The sequence below is a fragment of the Carassius carassius genome, chromosome 11 (assembly GCF_963082965.1).
Source record: "Carassius carassius chromosome 11, fCarCar2.1, whole genome shotgun sequence".
NCBI classification, from domain to species: Eukaryota; Metazoa; Chordata; class Actinopteri; order Cypriniformes; family Cyprinidae; genus Carassius; species Carassius carassius.
The window spans coordinates 30,141,547-30,159,635 of NC_081765.1; the positions used below are offsets into that span (position 1 = coordinate 30,141,547).

The 18,089-nt window shown below is 38.7% G+C and overlaps 1 protein-coding gene across 3 annotated transcripts in view; it reads left to right on the forward strand.

Annotated features, from left to right (window-relative positions):
- Positions 1 to 17,824, forward strand: part of slc4a3 (solute carrier family 4 member 3) — a 102,160-nt gene extending 84,336 nt beyond the window's left edge. For 2 of the 3 annotated variants that reach the window (XM_059562507.1, XM_059562510.1), the window contains 13 exons: positions 4,045 to 4,210; positions 6,069 to 6,171; positions 6,384 to 6,568; positions 8,616 to 9,138; positions 9,776 to 9,924; positions 10,075 to 10,269; positions 11,764 to 11,961; positions 13,388 to 13,477; positions 13,692 to 13,858; positions 13,974 to 14,227; positions 16,096 to 16,265; positions 16,795 to 16,968; positions 17,080 to 17,824. In XM_059562507.1, coding sequence (XP_059418490.1) covers positions 4,045 to 4,210; positions 6,069 to 6,171; positions 6,384 to 6,568; positions 8,616 to 9,138; positions 9,776 to 9,924; positions 10,075 to 10,269; positions 11,764 to 11,961; positions 13,388 to 13,477; positions 13,692 to 13,858; positions 13,974 to 14,227; positions 16,096 to 16,265; positions 16,795 to 16,968; positions 17,080 to 17,157 — 2,452 coding nt within the window. In that variant the 3' untranslated portion in view covers positions 17,158 to 17,824. The remainder of the gene's footprint in view (positions 1 to 4,044; positions 4,211 to 6,068; positions 6,172 to 6,383; positions 6,569 to 8,615; positions 9,139 to 9,775; positions 9,925 to 10,074; positions 10,270 to 11,763; positions 11,962 to 13,387; positions 13,478 to 13,691; positions 13,859 to 13,973; positions 14,228 to 16,095; positions 16,266 to 16,794; positions 16,969 to 17,079) is intronic. The other variant, XM_059562509.1, reaches the window with a different exon arrangement.
- The last annotated feature ends 265 nt before the right edge of the window (positions 17,825 to 18,089 follow it).

The window sequence follows — 18,089 nt, forward strand, 5'->3', positions numbered from 1 at the left end:
CTACCTCTCTGACAGATCCTTCAGTGTGTCTTGGAGGGGTGATGTTTCAAAGTCACACCACCTTGCTACTGGGGTTCCTCAAGGCTCAGTACTTGGACCACTTCTCTTCTCCATTTACATGACATCATTAGGATCTGTCATTCAGAAGCATGGCTTTTCTATCACTGCTACGCTGATGACACCCAACTCTACCTCTCATTCCAACCAGATGACCCGACGGTAGCTGCTCGCATTTCAGCCTGTCTGAGTGACATCTCTAGCTGGATGAATGACCATCACCTTCAGCTTAACCTTACGAAGACAGAACTCCTGGTGATTCCAGCTAACCCATTGCTTCATCACAACTTCTCTATACAGCTGGGCTCATCAACCATTACTCCTTCGAGGACAGCTAGAAACCTAGGAGTTGTGATGGATCATCAGTTAAGCTTCACAGACCACATTGCTACAACTACCCGGTCCTGCAGGTTTGCCTTATACAACATTAGGAAGATTAGACCCTTCCTGTCAGAGCAAGCAACCCAACTTCTTGTCCAAGCTCTTGTTCTCTCCAGACTGGACTATTGTAATGCTCTCCTGGCGGGCCTTCCTGCATGTACTGTCAAGCCTCTGCAATTGATCCAGAATGCAGCAGCGAGGGTTGTCTTCAATGAGCCAAAAAAGCTCACGTTACTCCTCTCCTCATCAGGTTACACTGGCTACCAGTAGCTGCTCGCATCAAATTCAAGGTACTGATGCTAGCCTACAAGACGACCACTGGCAAGGCACCAACTTACCTAAACTCATTGGTTAAATCTTATGTGCCCTCCAGAAGTTTGCGCTCTGCAAGTGATCGACGCCTTGTGGTACTATCCCAAAGAAGTTCAAAATCACTCTCACGGACCTTTTCCTGGACTGTGCCCAGCTGGTGGAATGACCTCCCAATCTCAATTCGTACAGCTGAGTCTTTACTCATTTTCAAGAAACAGCTAAAGACTCATCTTTTTCACCTGCACTTAACCATCTAACACTAGCACTTTCCTTTTCTTGTCTTTTAATTAAAAAAAAAAACAAAAAAAAAACAAAAAACAAACCCTACCTATGCATTCTATACTAGACTAACTGAGACTTGTCATGGCACTTGTATACTGTTGTTGTTCTCTTGTTGACCTGACTGCTTCTATTGTTCTCATTTGTAAGTCGCTTTGGATAAAAGCGTCTGCTAAATCATTAAATGTAAATGTAAATGTAATAGCCTCCTTTACCAGCAGAGAGTTTACTTCTTGTTCCAACACCCGACTCTGCTCTGGGTTGACTACAGTCCAGACCACCCCATTGAACTTTGGTCTGTACCCCCTTTGAATGGTGTGCAGAGCCCAAGGAGAAATATTTGTGAGATTTTCCCATGCATCGAAATACTCTACTAAGGGGACCAGCCTCTCGAGGCTGGCCTCGGGCATTAATCGGGATTCGTTCTTGGCCCCCCGAAGCGGATCTCCGGCAGGGTTCGACCAAAAACGACTCTCGATGTGCGGACGCGAATGCTGCCTGGCCGCAAGCCTGTGGGGCGGACTGTGCAGGGCGCGTCCGCTGGAGACCGATGCGTCCCGAAGCGTACTTAACGGCGGGAAGTCGACATCGATTTCCTGCGGGCTCCGCAGAGGAGGCGACCTCGATCGCTCCCCCACGGGTGGGGCCGCCCGCAGAGGGCCTAGGCTGGCTAGGACCTCTTTCTTGAAGCCTCAGGTCGCCCGGCTTAGGCTGAGGCTTCGGCTGAGAGCGTCGTCTATGCCCCCAGGCTGCCTGAGGGGGAGCTCTAGAAGCGACGCTCTCCTTTTGCGCCTGTCTATAGGCGGAGGAGCTGGCGGATGGCTGCGGCTGCCCGCCTGGGGCAGGCTTCTTAGATCTCGAGCGGCGAGGGAGGTATTGTTTAAAGGCTGCAGACTGTTTCTTTGCCTCCTGGAACCTGTCGACGACGATATTAACTGAGTCGCCGAACAGGCCAGAGGGCGAAATCGGGGCATCAAGGAGGAAAGCCCTGTCCTTCTCCTTTATGCCTGACAAATTTAGCCATAAGTGTCTCTCCGAGACCACCATTGCCGCCATGGAACGGCCGATAGCACGGGCTGTTTCCTTGGTGACTCGGAGAGACAAATCTGCGGCCTTCCTCAACTCCGCAACAATTTCCGGAGTTGGACCCTCGCCCTCATCAATATCCTTAAGAAGGTCGGCCTGGTACGCCTGCAGTACTGCCATTGTATGCAGACTAGCGCCAGCCCGACCCGCAGCCATATAAGCCCTGCCCACTAACGCAGATGTATCACGGCATGGTTTAGTGGGCAGCACCGGGGTTTTTAGGGATGATGCAGACTCGGGGGCTAAATAAGTGGCCAGCGGCTGTTCCACCCGAGGCATCATCCCATAACCGTTCTCTCGCCCCCCCAAGATATTACTATATTTTAACACAGGGGGGTTGGACACGCGAGATGAATGAGGTTTGTTCCACGATTTACACAACTCGTTGTGTAAATCTGGAAAAAACGGTAAACCCCGATGACGAGGTTGCTCTCTATGCTGCAGGAAACACTCGTCCAACTTGCTTTTAATAAGTGTTTCCTGCTTCTCATGTGGCCAACTGATATTAAGACGGGCCACTGCATGATAGACAACCTCTACCAGCTCCTCATATGCGGGGACACGGGGTGGCGAGTCATCCCCAAAATCCCCGCCCTCGATGCTGAGCCCATCTACTTCCTCGGAAGCCGACAGCTCAAGCATCGATCTCTCCACTCGTGCGGAAGAAGCCGCGGGGCGGGCTTCCGCGCGAGGCGAGAGAGCATCGGAACTGGCGGATGAATCGCGAGAGCGTGCCTCGGCAGTCTCGAGATCCCCCGCCAGATCCATCTGCGAGCCCCATGAAGAGCGTCGCCGCGCTACTTCGGCGGACACGGGTCCCGCACCACGGGGCTCGCGAGCCTGGCCATCCCCAGTGAAAACGGCCAGGCGGGAGCGCAGCACATGGATTGACAATCTCTCACAATCCTCGCAAGCAGCCCCCTCGAGAGCTGCCCGCGCATGCTGCACTCCCAAACAGTGCACACACATTCGGTGTGTGTCTCCACCCATGATATAACGTGGGCAGGGATGCACACACCTCGTGAAACTGCTCGCCATAATAATGCTTGTGACTAAGGACAATACAACACCAAATAAGACACACAAGACAGAGAGCGCTTGCTGAAGAACAGAAAGCTATCTCTGTTGTGTGCCAGTGTCCTTTTTATAGCTTCCGCGTATGCCGTCACACATTACGTCATGACGCAACACCAATCAAGATTGGATCAGTTTCATTCATACTTCAGAGGTGCTACGCTGAGGGGCTTCCCCCAAAGTGTCGTTCGACACAGTTCGATGTTCCCTCGAAGGGGAACTGCATTTATTCAAAATAAAATAAAAATTCGAATAATATATATTCTAATAATATATTTTCTTTACTATCACTTTTTATCAATTTAACACATCCTTGCTGAATAAAAGTATTGATTTTATTTAAAAAGACCCCATATTACTGACCAGTAGTGTATATTGTTATTACAAAATATTTATATTTAAAAAAAAAACATAGCTTTTTTTTTTTTTTACTTTTTATTCATCAAAGTATCCTAAAAAAGTATCACATGTACTGAAAAAATATTAAGCAGCAGAACTGTTTCCAACTTTGATAATGAATCATCATATTAGAATGATTTCTAAAGGATCATGCGATAATGATCTTAAAAATTCAGCTTTGCATCACAGAAATAAATGATAATTTAAAGTATAATAAATTTAAAAACAATTATTTTAAATTGTAATAATATATCACAATATTACATTTTTTTTCTGTATTTTTGATCAAATAAATCCAGGCTTGATGAGCAGAAGAAACTTCTTTCAAAAACATTAAAAATAGTAATGTTTCCAAACTTTTGGTCTGTACTCTATATATATATTATGTGGGTTTATTTTGCATTCTTACATGAAAAATTGCTCACTAGTTTTATCAAAATACTTTCTCTTGTGCAGTCACCCCAATGATGAGAAAGAAGGCCTTTTCCATCGGAACCACTCTGTCAACAGTCTGGGTGGGTTTCGTCACAACCACAATCATGTTCACGACACCAGCCTGCCCCTTGTATCCCAGGACCACGAGGAGATGCATGACAGCAAAGCGGCAGAACATGACAAAGAGGTGTTTGTGACATTATTTGTGAGTTGCTTGCTTCTTGTGTGCATGTTTTAGAAAGGACACAGTCTTCTAGATAATTAACACCAAGTTTATTGAGCCGAAGGGGACCCCTTCTTTGACTTTTGTGGTAGCACTTGGTCCCTTCACGGTGGATTACTCTGGATTCCTGCACATAAGAGTTGGGATGTAAATGTTTGGTGGGTTATAAGCAGCCCTACTGAGAAAAAAAAAACTTAGACTAGCCTACTTGCTGGTCCTAGTTGACCATAAATCTGGACAGGCTGGTTTGTTTTGATCATTTTAGAGGGGCTTAAATGCTTGTCAGCTGGACTGGCCAACAAAACCTACTGATCATCAGCTTGTAAAACCATCATAAAGGGACTGTAAGTAGGAATTACTCCCATCTAGTGGTGAAATTGTATTTTGCATTCAAACTAATTTTGCTCTCCAGCACCTCGCTTTTTCAAATGCGCGTTGCATCTACGGTAGGCGATATGTACCAAAAAGCTTTGACAGGATGTCTTCTAATAGCACTTCGTTTTGGCGACGATGTTTTCTTCTCCTGTGGTGCGGCATATGTATGGTCCATAATAAGAATGTAATCCAGACTTTTAAACTTGCCGGTGCAGTTTCAAGCGCCTCTCACTGCTCTGCACCTGCGTTTCTGGCTCTGACCGAAAACACGTTGTGGAAACGCGTTGGCTTAGTACTTTTTGTCCCTCTCTGCTATTATAGTTTTGCAAGATGGCGGAACTACATGGAAGCCTCCGTCGACCTACCCGTCCCATGTATATAAAGATAATAAATTCTTCATTTACTAGGATTAGTTTAAACATTGGCATAGGTATTTGTACACATATTTATGAATACAAATATTGATTTTAGATAATAAAATACCTAAAAAGTTACTTATTGTCCCTTTAACGAGTTTTAACCAACCTAAGACTTTAAGGCCCACACAAAATCAGAACTCTCCTGAAAGAATTGTAACGTTTGTCATCAATATTTTTGCTAATTTGATTATGCTTTCAGATGCACTGCATTTAACACATTTTACCCTGTTTAAATACATTCTATAGAATCTCACAGGTTTTCAGCTAAAATCAGCGAAAGTGCATAAAATGATTTTCTTAAAATACATTTATTTGATGAACAAATTGGCATAAGATATTATATATATATATATATATATATATATATATATATATATACGATTTTGCTTACAAGAAAACATCTGGCAGTTGGGTAAGAAAAATTAACTTTTTTTTTGTTTTGAAAACAAGACTTGTCAAGATGTATCTTACAAAATGTCAATTATTTTGCTCTGTTGTATCTTGTTTTAGAAATTTGTACTGTAAAATAGAACAAAATACTAAGCAAGTTTTTTTCAGTGAAAATGCATCTGCACATTCAGTCTGGGCCTGGTTAGCAGCACCACTAATGCTTGGATCATGTAAGCTGCTCTGCAACATGTGCAGGATTAAAAGTAATAGTGAGTTTACAGGTGCTTGCATGAATGTTCCCCATGGCTAAAAATGTCGGCACATTTGAAACAGCCCATATAAAAAGTGTAGACGTATTGTGTTAAATTGAATTAAAGTGTTTTACCATTTGCTGTTCCACTTTGTCAACTGGAACTGTAGGTTAAGATTTGCGCTCGGTGATACAAAACAGGCACAATGGTTCATTAAAATTCACAAAACATACTTACACCTCCGTCACTTGAACAGATGAACGAAACCATCCATATGGAACAGTAAACAATTGGAGCGAGGGCAGCTATGCATGCACTATCTGCCACAGCTTGAGGCTGATGTGTGACGTTCAAATGGTACTTACTATTTTCTTCTGTCAACAAAAGAAAAGCATCCACCCTGTCCCAGCTGAGGGACACGCTGCCGCCAGATCTATGAAACTCCTGACAAAGATTCCCAAGGATGCCGAGGCCACTGTGGTCTTAGTGGGTAAGCAAAGCAGCGTTTCGTTCAAGTGTTTGTTGTTTTCAGGTCCAGAGAAGATGTTTAGTCATCACACCAGAGTTTTCCAATAATGCCTCAGTCAGCTAAGCGAAGATTAATGCTTTCTGTTGTGTTTGATTTCTGTCACTGGTTCCCTGTTTCTGTGGTTTTAATAATTGTGTTATTAACCGCAATAACCGCAATAATTGTGTTAATAGGATGTGTGGAGTTCCTAGAGAAGCCCACGATGGCCTTTGTACGGCTGAACGAAGCCGTGCTGCTGGAGTCCGTTCTGGAAGTCCCCGTCCCAGTTCGGTTCATCTTTGTGCTGCTAGGCCCCACACAGATCAACATGGACTATCATGAGATTGGACGCTCCTTCTCCACCCTCATGTCTGATAAGGTACATCTTCATTTACATGCAATATGTACAACCGTTTTGCAAGTTGTTAGGACTAAACACTAAAGATGTGTTGAGACCAATTATATCCGCTCATTTTTTGCTGTTCAGTCTTTTTCTGGAAATTTTGGGGTGAGTATCTGAAGTCTTATAATTCTCAACTTTTGAGTCCAAAACCGGCCATTAACAACAACATTCAAGACCCCACGACCTTTTCATTTGTTCATTATTTACTTGATAAATGTTTTAAAAATAGTTTCCACTCACAATTTCTACCTGTTAAATTATTTCATATTAAAGTAACTTACTATAAGTGGAAAAAAAGTATATTTATAAAATGCTCAAGCTGATTTCGAGACCAAGCCACACAATCTCAGAATTGATTTTCTCTCCCCATTGCCCTGTAAACCTGTAATGAATTGTGGTGGGACTGGTGAATGGGAATGGAGGATATATCTCTGTGATGCTTGGGCCAGAGGTGATTATTCATGTTCCTGTAGATCTACCTTCCTGCAGAATTCACAAAACACACCTAAACCAGCTAATTGAGCTCTTCAGGAACAGAAATGAGCACCCTGGGCTTAGGGAAAAACTATTATAGTGTCATTGCCATCATGCCTTAAGAGTGCTTAGTTCATGTTTCATGACATACAAATTAAATCCAAATGCCTTGGCCAAAAATTACACTTCTGGGTAACTCAGATTCCTTGAGTCAGTCAAACGATATGCCATTTGTCAAGGTTTGCCTTATTACCTTTCCGCCATTTTTGATTTTTTTTTCTGTTGGTATTTTCTCTAATGCTGGGACAGATGACCTTTAGATCAAGCCACACAAAAATCATAGATTTTCTTACCCATTCTCTTATATGTAATGAATTTTATGGAAAAGCTACAAAACAAAATGTGCATGTTTTTCACCAATGCGTTGGCAAAGGGAAATGTACTGAAATTTAATTTTGTGGGTATCAGTGGCATTATATCCTAAAAGTTCTTTAAATCAGGTTCGTAAAAATTTAATTAGAGCTTCAAAATGCTTTGGCCCAAAATTATTATTCTGGCTTACTCATATTTCTCATTACTAAGTTAAATTAAAAAAATTTTGACCAAGTTTCAACTTATGGCCTCTCTGCCATATTGAATTTTATTGAAACCCCTTTTTTCCCACATACTTTATCCCATTTTTGTAAAAATTACTTTTTTTCTTTTTTTGTCAGATGATCTTTAGACCAAAGCTCACAAAATGATCAAAGAAGTGTATGATTTTCAACCCCATTCTACAAATTTGATGACAACGCTAAAAAAATGGAAGTTGGACTTTGTCTTGGCTTTGTTTTTGAATATTGAAATGAATCTTTGCATGTGTCACTTGGACCATGGACTGATGAGATGTTTCAGGACCGCCAAAAGTTGATAAAGGGATAGTTCACCCAAAAATGAAAATGACCCCACGATTTACTCAAACCATCCTAGGTGTATATGACTTTCTTCTTTCAGACAAATCCAGTCAGAGTTGTATAAAAAAAATGTCCTGGCTCTTCCAATTTTTATAATGGCAGTGAATGGGTGTTGAGATTCTGAAACAAAATAAAGTGCATCCATCCTTCATAAAAAGTGTCCGACATGGGCTTACGCTACATCTATGTCATCCAGTAGAACGCAAATACCTCTCATGATCACGCATTTATAACAGAAGCTAGAAATTACGGTTTATAAGCTGGATATTACACAAATGTATCAATTCACTTCAGAAGGCCTTTATTAACCCACTGGAGCCATGTAGAGTTCTTTTTATGATGGATGGATGCACTTTATTTCAAAATCTCAACCACCATTCACTGCCATTATAAAGCTTGGAAGGGTCAGGCTATTTTTAAATATAACTTTGTCTGTATTTGTCTGAAAGAAGAAAGTCATGCACACATAAGATGGCTTGAGGGTGAGTAAGTCATGGGGTAATTTTAATTTTTGGGTGACCTATCCCTTTAAAATGATAAATGTCCTTGTGACTTTTAATCCACTCAGGTTCACTGATTTTCCTGACCTTCCACAGAACTTCCACGAAGTCGCGTACTTCGCCGATGATCGACAGGACCTACTTAATGGCATCAACGAGTTCTTAGACTGCAGTATTGTAATTCCACCATCAGACGTTGAGGGAAAAGACCTGCTGAAGACCGTGGCCTCTTTCCAGAAGCAGATGCTTCGTAAGCGAAGGGAGAGGGAGCTTAAAAAATGCGGCAGTACTGTGACGGGAGCTGAGCAGGAGACCAAAGGTGGAAAACTTACTGAATTTGTAATAACATGTTCAAGTTTGTCTGTTCTGTTAATGTTGACCTGTTCTGTTTATGTTGTAGATGTGAGTACGGATGAACAGGAGGAGGAGGATCAGTTTGATGTTGACCCTCTCAAGCGCTCTGGTATTCCCTTTGGAGGTCTGATCCATGATATCCGCCGCCGTTATCCACGCTACATAAGTGACCTGAAGGATGCCATGGACACACAATGTTTTGCTGCTGTCATTTTTATTTACTTTGCTGCTCTTTCACCCACTATCACCTTCGGAGGTTTATTAGGCAAGTGAGACAATGAGACTCTTGTCCCTCGACTTATGTTTTATCTTTAACAGTGGAGTCTTTTAATATAGAAGCCCAAAAAGACAAAAAGTTGAAATTGACATATTAAGTACTATTTATGAGATGAAAAGAGTCATAATTATAACATAGCTTGTTATATCATAAAAATGACCTGGTATGTCAATTGTTACTTTTTATCACGTAATTATGATTTTATTATTATAATTTGATTTCTTATTTAAACATAAGATAAAAATCATGATGAACTTTGTAAGTCAGCAATGTATTTTTTCCATAATTTTAGAGTCACAACCTATTGTCCCTTTTCACTTATAATTTGGTATTTTTGCCATAATTCTGATTTTTTTTCTATTTTTTTTTTATTTTGACTTACATATATCTCCATGTAATTCTGTTTTATTTTGTTCTTAAGTATTTGTCTTATTTTTATCATATAAAGAGGTCATAATTATGAAATTGTCAAAATTGTTAATTTTAATGTCTTATTTTTATTTATCTCATAATTATGACTATTTTTGATATACAGTATGTCATAATTATGATTTACCAAAGCATGCATTATTTTCATTTAGGTTACAGAAATTCATACTATAATACCATATTCCTGTTTCTTTAGGTGAGAAAACACAAGGCATGATGGGAGTCTCTGAGCTCATCATCTCCACAGCGACAGTGGGAGTGCTGTTCTCCCTGCTAGCAGGACAGCCTTTGCTCATAATTGGCTTCTCTGGACCACTTTTGGTCTTTGAGGAGGCTTTTTATAAGGTACTTTTTTGACTTTATGTTTCAACCATTATAAAGAAAAGGAGGTCATTTGATAACATTAACATTTGTCTGCCTTTCTGTTGTCCTGTTCCTCTCTGTTCTATCTGCTGCCTTTCCTGCTGGTCCTTCTTTGTTCTTTCTCATTATCAGTTCTGCCAGGCGCAGGGCTTCGAATATCTCACGGGCCGAGTGTGGATCGGGTTCTGGCTCATCTTCATTGTCCTAGCGATCGTGGCAGCAGAGGGAAGCTTCCTTGTGCGCTACATCTCTCCATTCACCCAAGAGATCTTTGCGTTTCTCATCTCTCTTATTTTCATCTTTGAAACCTTCTCTAAACTAATTAAGGTACAGATTTAAAGTCACCAAAACCAGCAGGTGCAAGCTCTACTCTAAGACCTAGTAAGCTGCCTAGCTAGACAGCATTTTAAGATGTCAAAGGTGTATTTAAGGTATGTCAGATGTGTAGGCTGTTTTAAAAGGAGTGTATCTCCATTGTATGCACTAAGAAGGCAAACCCATAATGCACTGCAACAAAACGTCTTCTGATGTGAATGAGACAAATGTAAAACATGAATAATGTAATGATTATCAAAGAGTTTCAACAAAATTGTAATTTAAAAACATAAATCTAACTAAAATGGACTATTTTAAAAACATGATTCTGATTAAAATGGACTGTTATCCCAACATTTTTGTGTTGTGTATTAAAAAGAATGTAATTATATTGTAACTGTTATTATAACTAATTTACTTCATTTTTTAAATAATATGATTAAAATGTACTATTTTAAAAACATAAATTTAGTTAAAATTCACTACTTTACCCAGTATTTTTTCTCTGCGTAGTTTTATACTTATTAAGCCGAGTTCACACTACACAATTTTCAAACTCATCGGATCGCCGTTGTTTTCACACTGCGTGACTATCTGGGGTAGCATTCAGTTGCTGCTGTGTTCACATTGCACGATTGATCGGTGACGGGGGGTTTCACATTGCATACTTCACCATAGGAATAATCCCTGACAGCTCTGCCTGGTCCACAAACTACGTTTCACAACAAAACACACAAAAAGTGATAAGGAAGTAATCCTTTTCACATTATTGCCTATATATAATATAGCCCGCAAATTGTCTGTGAGCGGATTGACAGCTACAAGGAGAAAAAGAAAAACAGAGTGAAAAATCGGGCTAAAATCGTGCATTGTGAACTCGGCATTAGAGTATTTTTAGCAGCCTTTTAGCAGCATGTAACTGCAAGTTGAGTCTACCATGCAATTTTAAAAGGATTGTTATTTGTATGATGCACAGTGTTTCTGATGATGAAGAGTGCTCCAAATCAGTCACTTAAGAGTTTGAATTTCAATTAAAATGCTGCCTATGTAGACAGCAAGAAACAATCATAGAGAACTATTGAAAGTTATTACAGTTCTGTCATGGCAACTCTCTAAAATGGTAATTTTTTTGTGGCAATGGTAATGTTCTTGGCAGAATAAATCTGCTATGCTACTGCGGCAGAGCACGCACCGAGACTTGATACTGCCAATACATCCACAGACATGCTACTGTGAGTAAGTAAGAAATAGTGCTGCTGCACATATAACATTCATGAAATGATTCGTTCCAGATATATACAGGTGGAGCTGGGGAAGGTAGAAGGTGCATCGTGTAGATAACAATGTGATTACTAGCAGATTAAGACTGCACCATCTAGAGTTTCATGACAGAACTTTGTATTTATAGCAAGTTGTGAAAAAAACATGATCATTTTTTACATTTTATTTAGCAGAGGCTTGAATCCAAATGAGTTTTATACAAATTATTTTGTTAATTTTCCACAGGTGTTTCAAGAGCACCCTCTGATGAAGAGCTACCCTTCGGCTCTTGTACTGCCTGACCCTCAGGGGCATAGTGTGATTAGGGAAGCCATCCTCAACCAGCCCAACACAGCCCTGCTGTCCTTAGTTCTCATGATAGGAACCTTCTTTGTGGCTTTCTTTCTGCGAAAATTTCGAAACAGCAGATTCCTTGGTGGAAAGGTATGTACCTAGTGCAGTGCATGCATTCTATTATCAGCTGTGCTCATTTTGTGTAACATTTATTACGTATAATGGCTTTATGCAAAATTGACTTAAATTCAAATATTTTTAATGCTCTTTAACAGTTATGGCTGCATGATATATTGAAATTATCGAAATATCGCAAATGTACATATCGCGATATGCATATCGCAACAGCATGTGATATTGGAATTATTTAGGCAACTTTAAAATGTTGCGAAAAGACAGTTTTAGGATGATGCATATAACAGAGAATAGACTGAAATAACCTTTGTAGCTTTATTATAAATCAAAATATAATGAATTCATGTGAAGACTATGCAGTGTTTCAGTTGTAGATTTGATTATGCAGTTTCTTACTTGGATGCTACTGTTAAATATATCAAATGTAGGTACCTAAAAGATTTAAAGCACTGTTTGTTTCATTTGTATCTTTGTTTTATAGTATTAGTCCTATTGTTTGTAGTTCTTACTTTTAATAACAAACAGAAATTAAAATATAAAAAAATGACTAATCGTCCACCCCTAGTTTCAGGTGTTTTTGTTTACCTTATAGGTTGATATAACTATATATTATCAAGTTGCGTAAAAAGATTTTAGTATTTAAGTACCTTTATTATTTATTAATAAAACACTGCTGGTCACTTTTAGAAGTTGTAGTGATGCTTTCTTTTCCAAGAAAGAATGTTGAACATATAAATTGGTTATATAATTTTCAGTCTTTAAATATATTTAAATATAATTTAAATTGATTTCATGCACTTAAATCAATATCATTTTGCATATTGAATATCATATTTAAAAAGGTATTGCATATCGCCATTTTCTTCAGTATCTCACAGCCCTAGTAACAGAATATGCGTATTAAATGTTAAAATGATGGCACAAATTTTACCGTTGTTAAATTGCTTTATTTACTTATCCACAGAAATTGATAAAACAATCGATTTAATATAGGCATCATTCTTGGTAGTGACTGTAATAGTTGCCTTCCTACATAGAATTTAAGTACATAGTATTCTGCGTAATTACTTAACTTTTTAACTTGGTACTAAAAAAAAGTTACCATTAAACAACAACAAAAAAATATATACAGTCTTTATGTTGTTTCTACAATAATTTAAAATTCTACAATGATGTAAAAATATGTTTATGATTACAGATTTTCATGTTAGGCATGATTAAATGTGATTAATTAGTTCATGTGTGTTTCTCAAATAAATTATTTTAATTTAAATTATGTTTTTACTGAAAAACAACAACATTGTCGATTACAAATATATATTAATATTATTAATATATAATAATATTTTTTTTTATGGTTATGATTGTGAGCAAACATTTTGAGCTGACTAAAAAGTTTGGCATCCTCTGTTTCTGTGTGTATCATCTGTTATTATCAAAGGCAAGACGAATTATTGGTGATTTCGGGATTCCTATCTCTATACTCATCTCTGTGCTGGTGGACTGCACCATTCCTGAAACATACACACAGGTAACCACACTGTTAAACTCTGATCTGCAGTATATGTATAATACCGCAAAGAAACTCCTCTACCAGAGTACTCTTCTTATTAAGTTCTGGCCTGTAATTGGAGGCAGGTTTCTTCCGAGGCTGTATTACAGTGTGGTTGGTTTGGCAGAGCGCTGTAACCAATGAATCCTGGGATCTCTGGGATACAAGCACTTGTGTTTTATTGTGGTTGCAGAAGCTGAATGTCCCCTCTGGTTTCTCGGTCACATCTCCGGACAAACGGAGTTGGTTTGTCAGTCCGTTTGGAGATAAACAGCCTTTCCCTGTTTGGATGATGGGGGCCTCAGTGATCCCGGCCCTGCTGGTTTTTATCCTCATATTCATGGAGACTCAAATCACCACGTGAGTAAGCTAACAGATCTTGAGATGTTCTGTCTAAGCTCAGGTGGAAATGTAATACAATTCAAATGTTTCTGTAGCTCATTTCATTTATTGCATCAATATGTCCCATCTGCAGCTTGATAGTGTGCAAGAAGGAGCGACGTTTGGTCAAGGGTTCTGGTTTTCATCTCGACCTGCTTTTAATAGTGACTTTGGGAGCTATCTGCCCGCTCTTCGGTCTGCCCTGGCTGACTGCCGCCACTGTGCGCTCGGTGACTCACGTGAATGCACTGACAGTCATGAGCAAAGCCACTGCCCCTGGAGAAAAGCCCATGATCCAAGAAGTTAAAGAGCAGAGGGTGACAGGGATGTGTGTGGCTATCCTAGTGGGTAAGAAACACACACACACACGCATTTATAAAACAAATATTGACAGAAAACCAACTGCATGAGCCATTTTAGTGTACCTGTGACCATGTATTCTGTATATACTACTGCTTAAAAGTTTTAAAGCCTTTATGTACAAATAAAGTAAAAACAGTAATCTTGTGAAATATTATTTCAGTTTAAAATAAGTTTTCCATTTTAAATAATTTTAAAATGTAATTTATTTTTGAGATCATAGCTGAATTTTCAGCCTCATTTCTCTAGCCATCAGTGTCACATGACCTTTCAGAAATCATTCATGCTGACTTTCTGCTAAAAAAAAAAAAAAACACAATTCTTATTATTGTCAATACTTAAAACAGTTGTGCTGCTAAATGTTTTTTTTTTCAGAATTGTTTGATAACAGAAACAGCATTTATTTGAAATATAATTTTTTTAACGTTTTTACTGTCCCTTTTAATCATTTAATGCTAAAGAAAAGTATAAATTTCTTAAGAAATCGTACTGAGCCCAAACTTGTTACTATGCAATGCTTATAACAGCATAGAGGTTTCATGTGTGACTTGATTAGTGATGACAGTATAATATTTAATAACATTAATTTAAATCACATTAATTGGGTAGCATCAGCTATAATAAAATAACATCAGATGGTAGTAAGTTTAGAAGTAGTTAGCTACCTTTAGCTGTTAAGGGTGCTGCCATTTTATTTTTTTTATATGACGTCAAACCATCAAAAGGACAGAGCTTGCAGTTGAAATTATGAATTTGACAGAAGTTTTTACTACTCCAAAACCTGCGATTACAATGAACACACCAGAAATGAGCTGCGTTGCTTGGCGTGAACATCCTACATTTAAAATAATGTAGTTAACTATGTATGTGACTATATGTACTTAAAAAGGTGGAAGAACAGTTTATCAGTATATCAAATTAAAATATTGATTGAACATTGGTGTTCTTGGTTCTTGGTGTTTCCCAAACTTTTCAGCCCACGACCCCAAAATAACAGTAACAGGAACTCGGGACCCACACTTTCCTCTGAGGATGTTAAAGTAGAAAAATGTTTTACACAATGGCACATGTGCACAAAGGAATACAACAGTCTAACAAAAATAATATTATTTTATAGTAATTTACTCATTACTTACATTTCAACAATAATCTTAAATAATTAGTTGGGTGGGCAACTTGCTGGAGTACAAAACTCCACATTGGAGTTTTATTTTTAATTCAACTTACTTTTTTATTTATGGGTAAAATATGATATTTCAAATTCTTTAAAAAAATTATTTGATTTCTTGAAATCATCTTGCGATGAACCTCTTGATTTGGGATACCCTGCTCTGAGTTGTGCGTACAAGGATTTTCTTTTTATTCTGTCATCATTTTCTCACTGTCAAGTTGTTCATAACCTGGTTGAGTTTCTTTCTTCTGCTCAACACAAAATTGTCAAAAACACCAAGTTGTTCATCCTCAGTGACTTCCATAGTATGGGGAAAATACTATGGAAGCCACATTCTTCAAGATCTCTTTTGTGTTAAGCAGAAGAAAGAAGTTCATACAGGTTTGGAACAACTTGAGGATGAGAGAGAATTTTCATTTTTGGGTGAACTGTCCCTTTAAGGGGGGGTTTTCATACTCATCATCATGTTGTGCATAAGAACGTGATAGTAAAACTATGTTACTTAATGTACTGAAATGCATGGTTTGAGTGGCTTATTGCTGTATTAACAACATCTGATTTATATTTCAGACCACTCAAGTTTCCTAGTTGACATTAACATTATTCTTAAAATAATATTATATTCAATTCAATTCAATTAGGGGAAAAAAAACTTTATTCTGTCAATCCCATCACCTCTGTGCAGGGTTGTCTATAGTGATGACGGATGTGCTGCGTCATATTCCTCTGGCTGTGCTGTTTGGGATATTTCTATACATGGGCATCACGTCTCTTACTGGTATCCAGCTTTATGAGCGAATCACACTCATGGTCACCCCGGCTAAACATCACCCGGACCACATCTATGTTACCAAGGTAACCACTTTTTCCTGAGAGTTTGAGGTGATGTCATTCACAAAGGCAACAGCTTGTTATCTATGTTTGTGTTTGATTTCTACATGGTATAGGCTAGAAGTTTGTACTAAATTGACACGTGGATTCAGTTTGAAAGGTTTTGAAGCACCACACGGTGGCGCACAAATCACCAGTTTATTTCACACTATTTAACACAACCCTACACATTTAAATTACAAACCATTTTTGACAAATTTGAACACTATATATTCACATGTACAGTGTGGTCCAAAAGTCTGAGACGACATTGAAAATCTATGATAGAACATCTAAATTAAACTTAGAAATAAAAAGATTTTGAAAAAATAAAAAATTAACAGAAATCGTAGGAGGTGAAATAAATAAGCACTATTTCTAGGTCACTTATGAAATAAGCACATTTGTGTCTGACAATTAACAAAAAGAAAATACACATTAGAATAATGCAAAATATAAGCTTTTCACTAGATCTTATTGCAATTCCTTACTGCATGATTCATTTCACACACAGGTGAAGACATGGCGTATGAATATGTTCACCATCATTCAGTTGTTGTGTATCGCCCTGCTGTGGGTGGTGAAGTCGACTGTAGCCTCTCTGGCTTTTCCCTTCATCCTAATTATGACCGTACCTCTGCGTAGACTCATCCTGACCAGGATCTTTGAGGAGAGAGAGCTTGCAGCGGTTAGTTCATGTTGTATTCATGTTTGTCTGATGATCTGAGCACAAGCAGGCAGCTGAGAAAATCCACCTGGTTTTTGACTTCATTTTAAAATGTAGTTTTTGTTATTGCAGTTGGATGCTGATGAGGATTCGCCGAATTTTGATGAAGATGGACGGGATGAATACAATGAGATCCACATGCTTGTCTAGACACAGGTCACATGGCTCACCTCTTTACTGACCAATCGAACACAGGTCTCTGGATAGTGGGAAAGATGAACTCTGATGCACTGCCCTCTTTCAGAATTATTTCATGTGTACTTTGAAATTTTGTAAACCTCCATTATATATAGAATTACAGATCATGTTTTGGATACTATTATTAGTTTTCCTTTTTCCTCTTAGTCCCCCCCCCCTTCAAAACGTGGCCTACATGTTTGTCTGCTGCTGCCCAGTGACTTTTAAATATAAGATTAGAGACAACCCGGGCACCTTATACGATCTCCCAAAGTGCAATGATGGTGAGACTAATCCAATAGGTTGGTTCTTACACCCCCTATTCACCCCATCCTAATGCACTGCACCCATCCAGACCAGACCTACTGCCTGTAGATCTTAGTTGCCTTGTACTGTACTGTAGGTGTTGACCACAGGGTCTGAATATTACCGTAGCATGACCCCTCAGTGCCCTTAAAGTGGACAGTCCTTTTGCTGTGCAGTTCTATTGCTTAAAAACAGTAGTGCAATCCCTTTAGACGTACTTTATGCAGTAGTGCTATTACTTTGATCAATATATTACAATAATAATAAACAAAAATTGTTGATCTGTCAGTGATTTTCCTTCCAAACAGATTTCCTTCTTAAAGTGCAATTTTTTTTATTTAGTTATTTTTTTTCCATTAGAAGTTGTTTAGCTAGTACATGATTTCCTTTCCAAACAGATTCTCTGCTAAAAATGTGTGCATGTTTTCACTATAGACCTTTTCAGAGAACTAATTCCTTTCCTTATGCTGTCATGCTGCAGTAGATTCGGGAACAGTTCAGCTGAAATGCACTTATCTTTGGCTTCAGAGATTCATGCTGCCAAATTGTTAATCAGGGCCATGGAGGGTATAGCGACAAATTTCCGCTGTTTTAAAAGA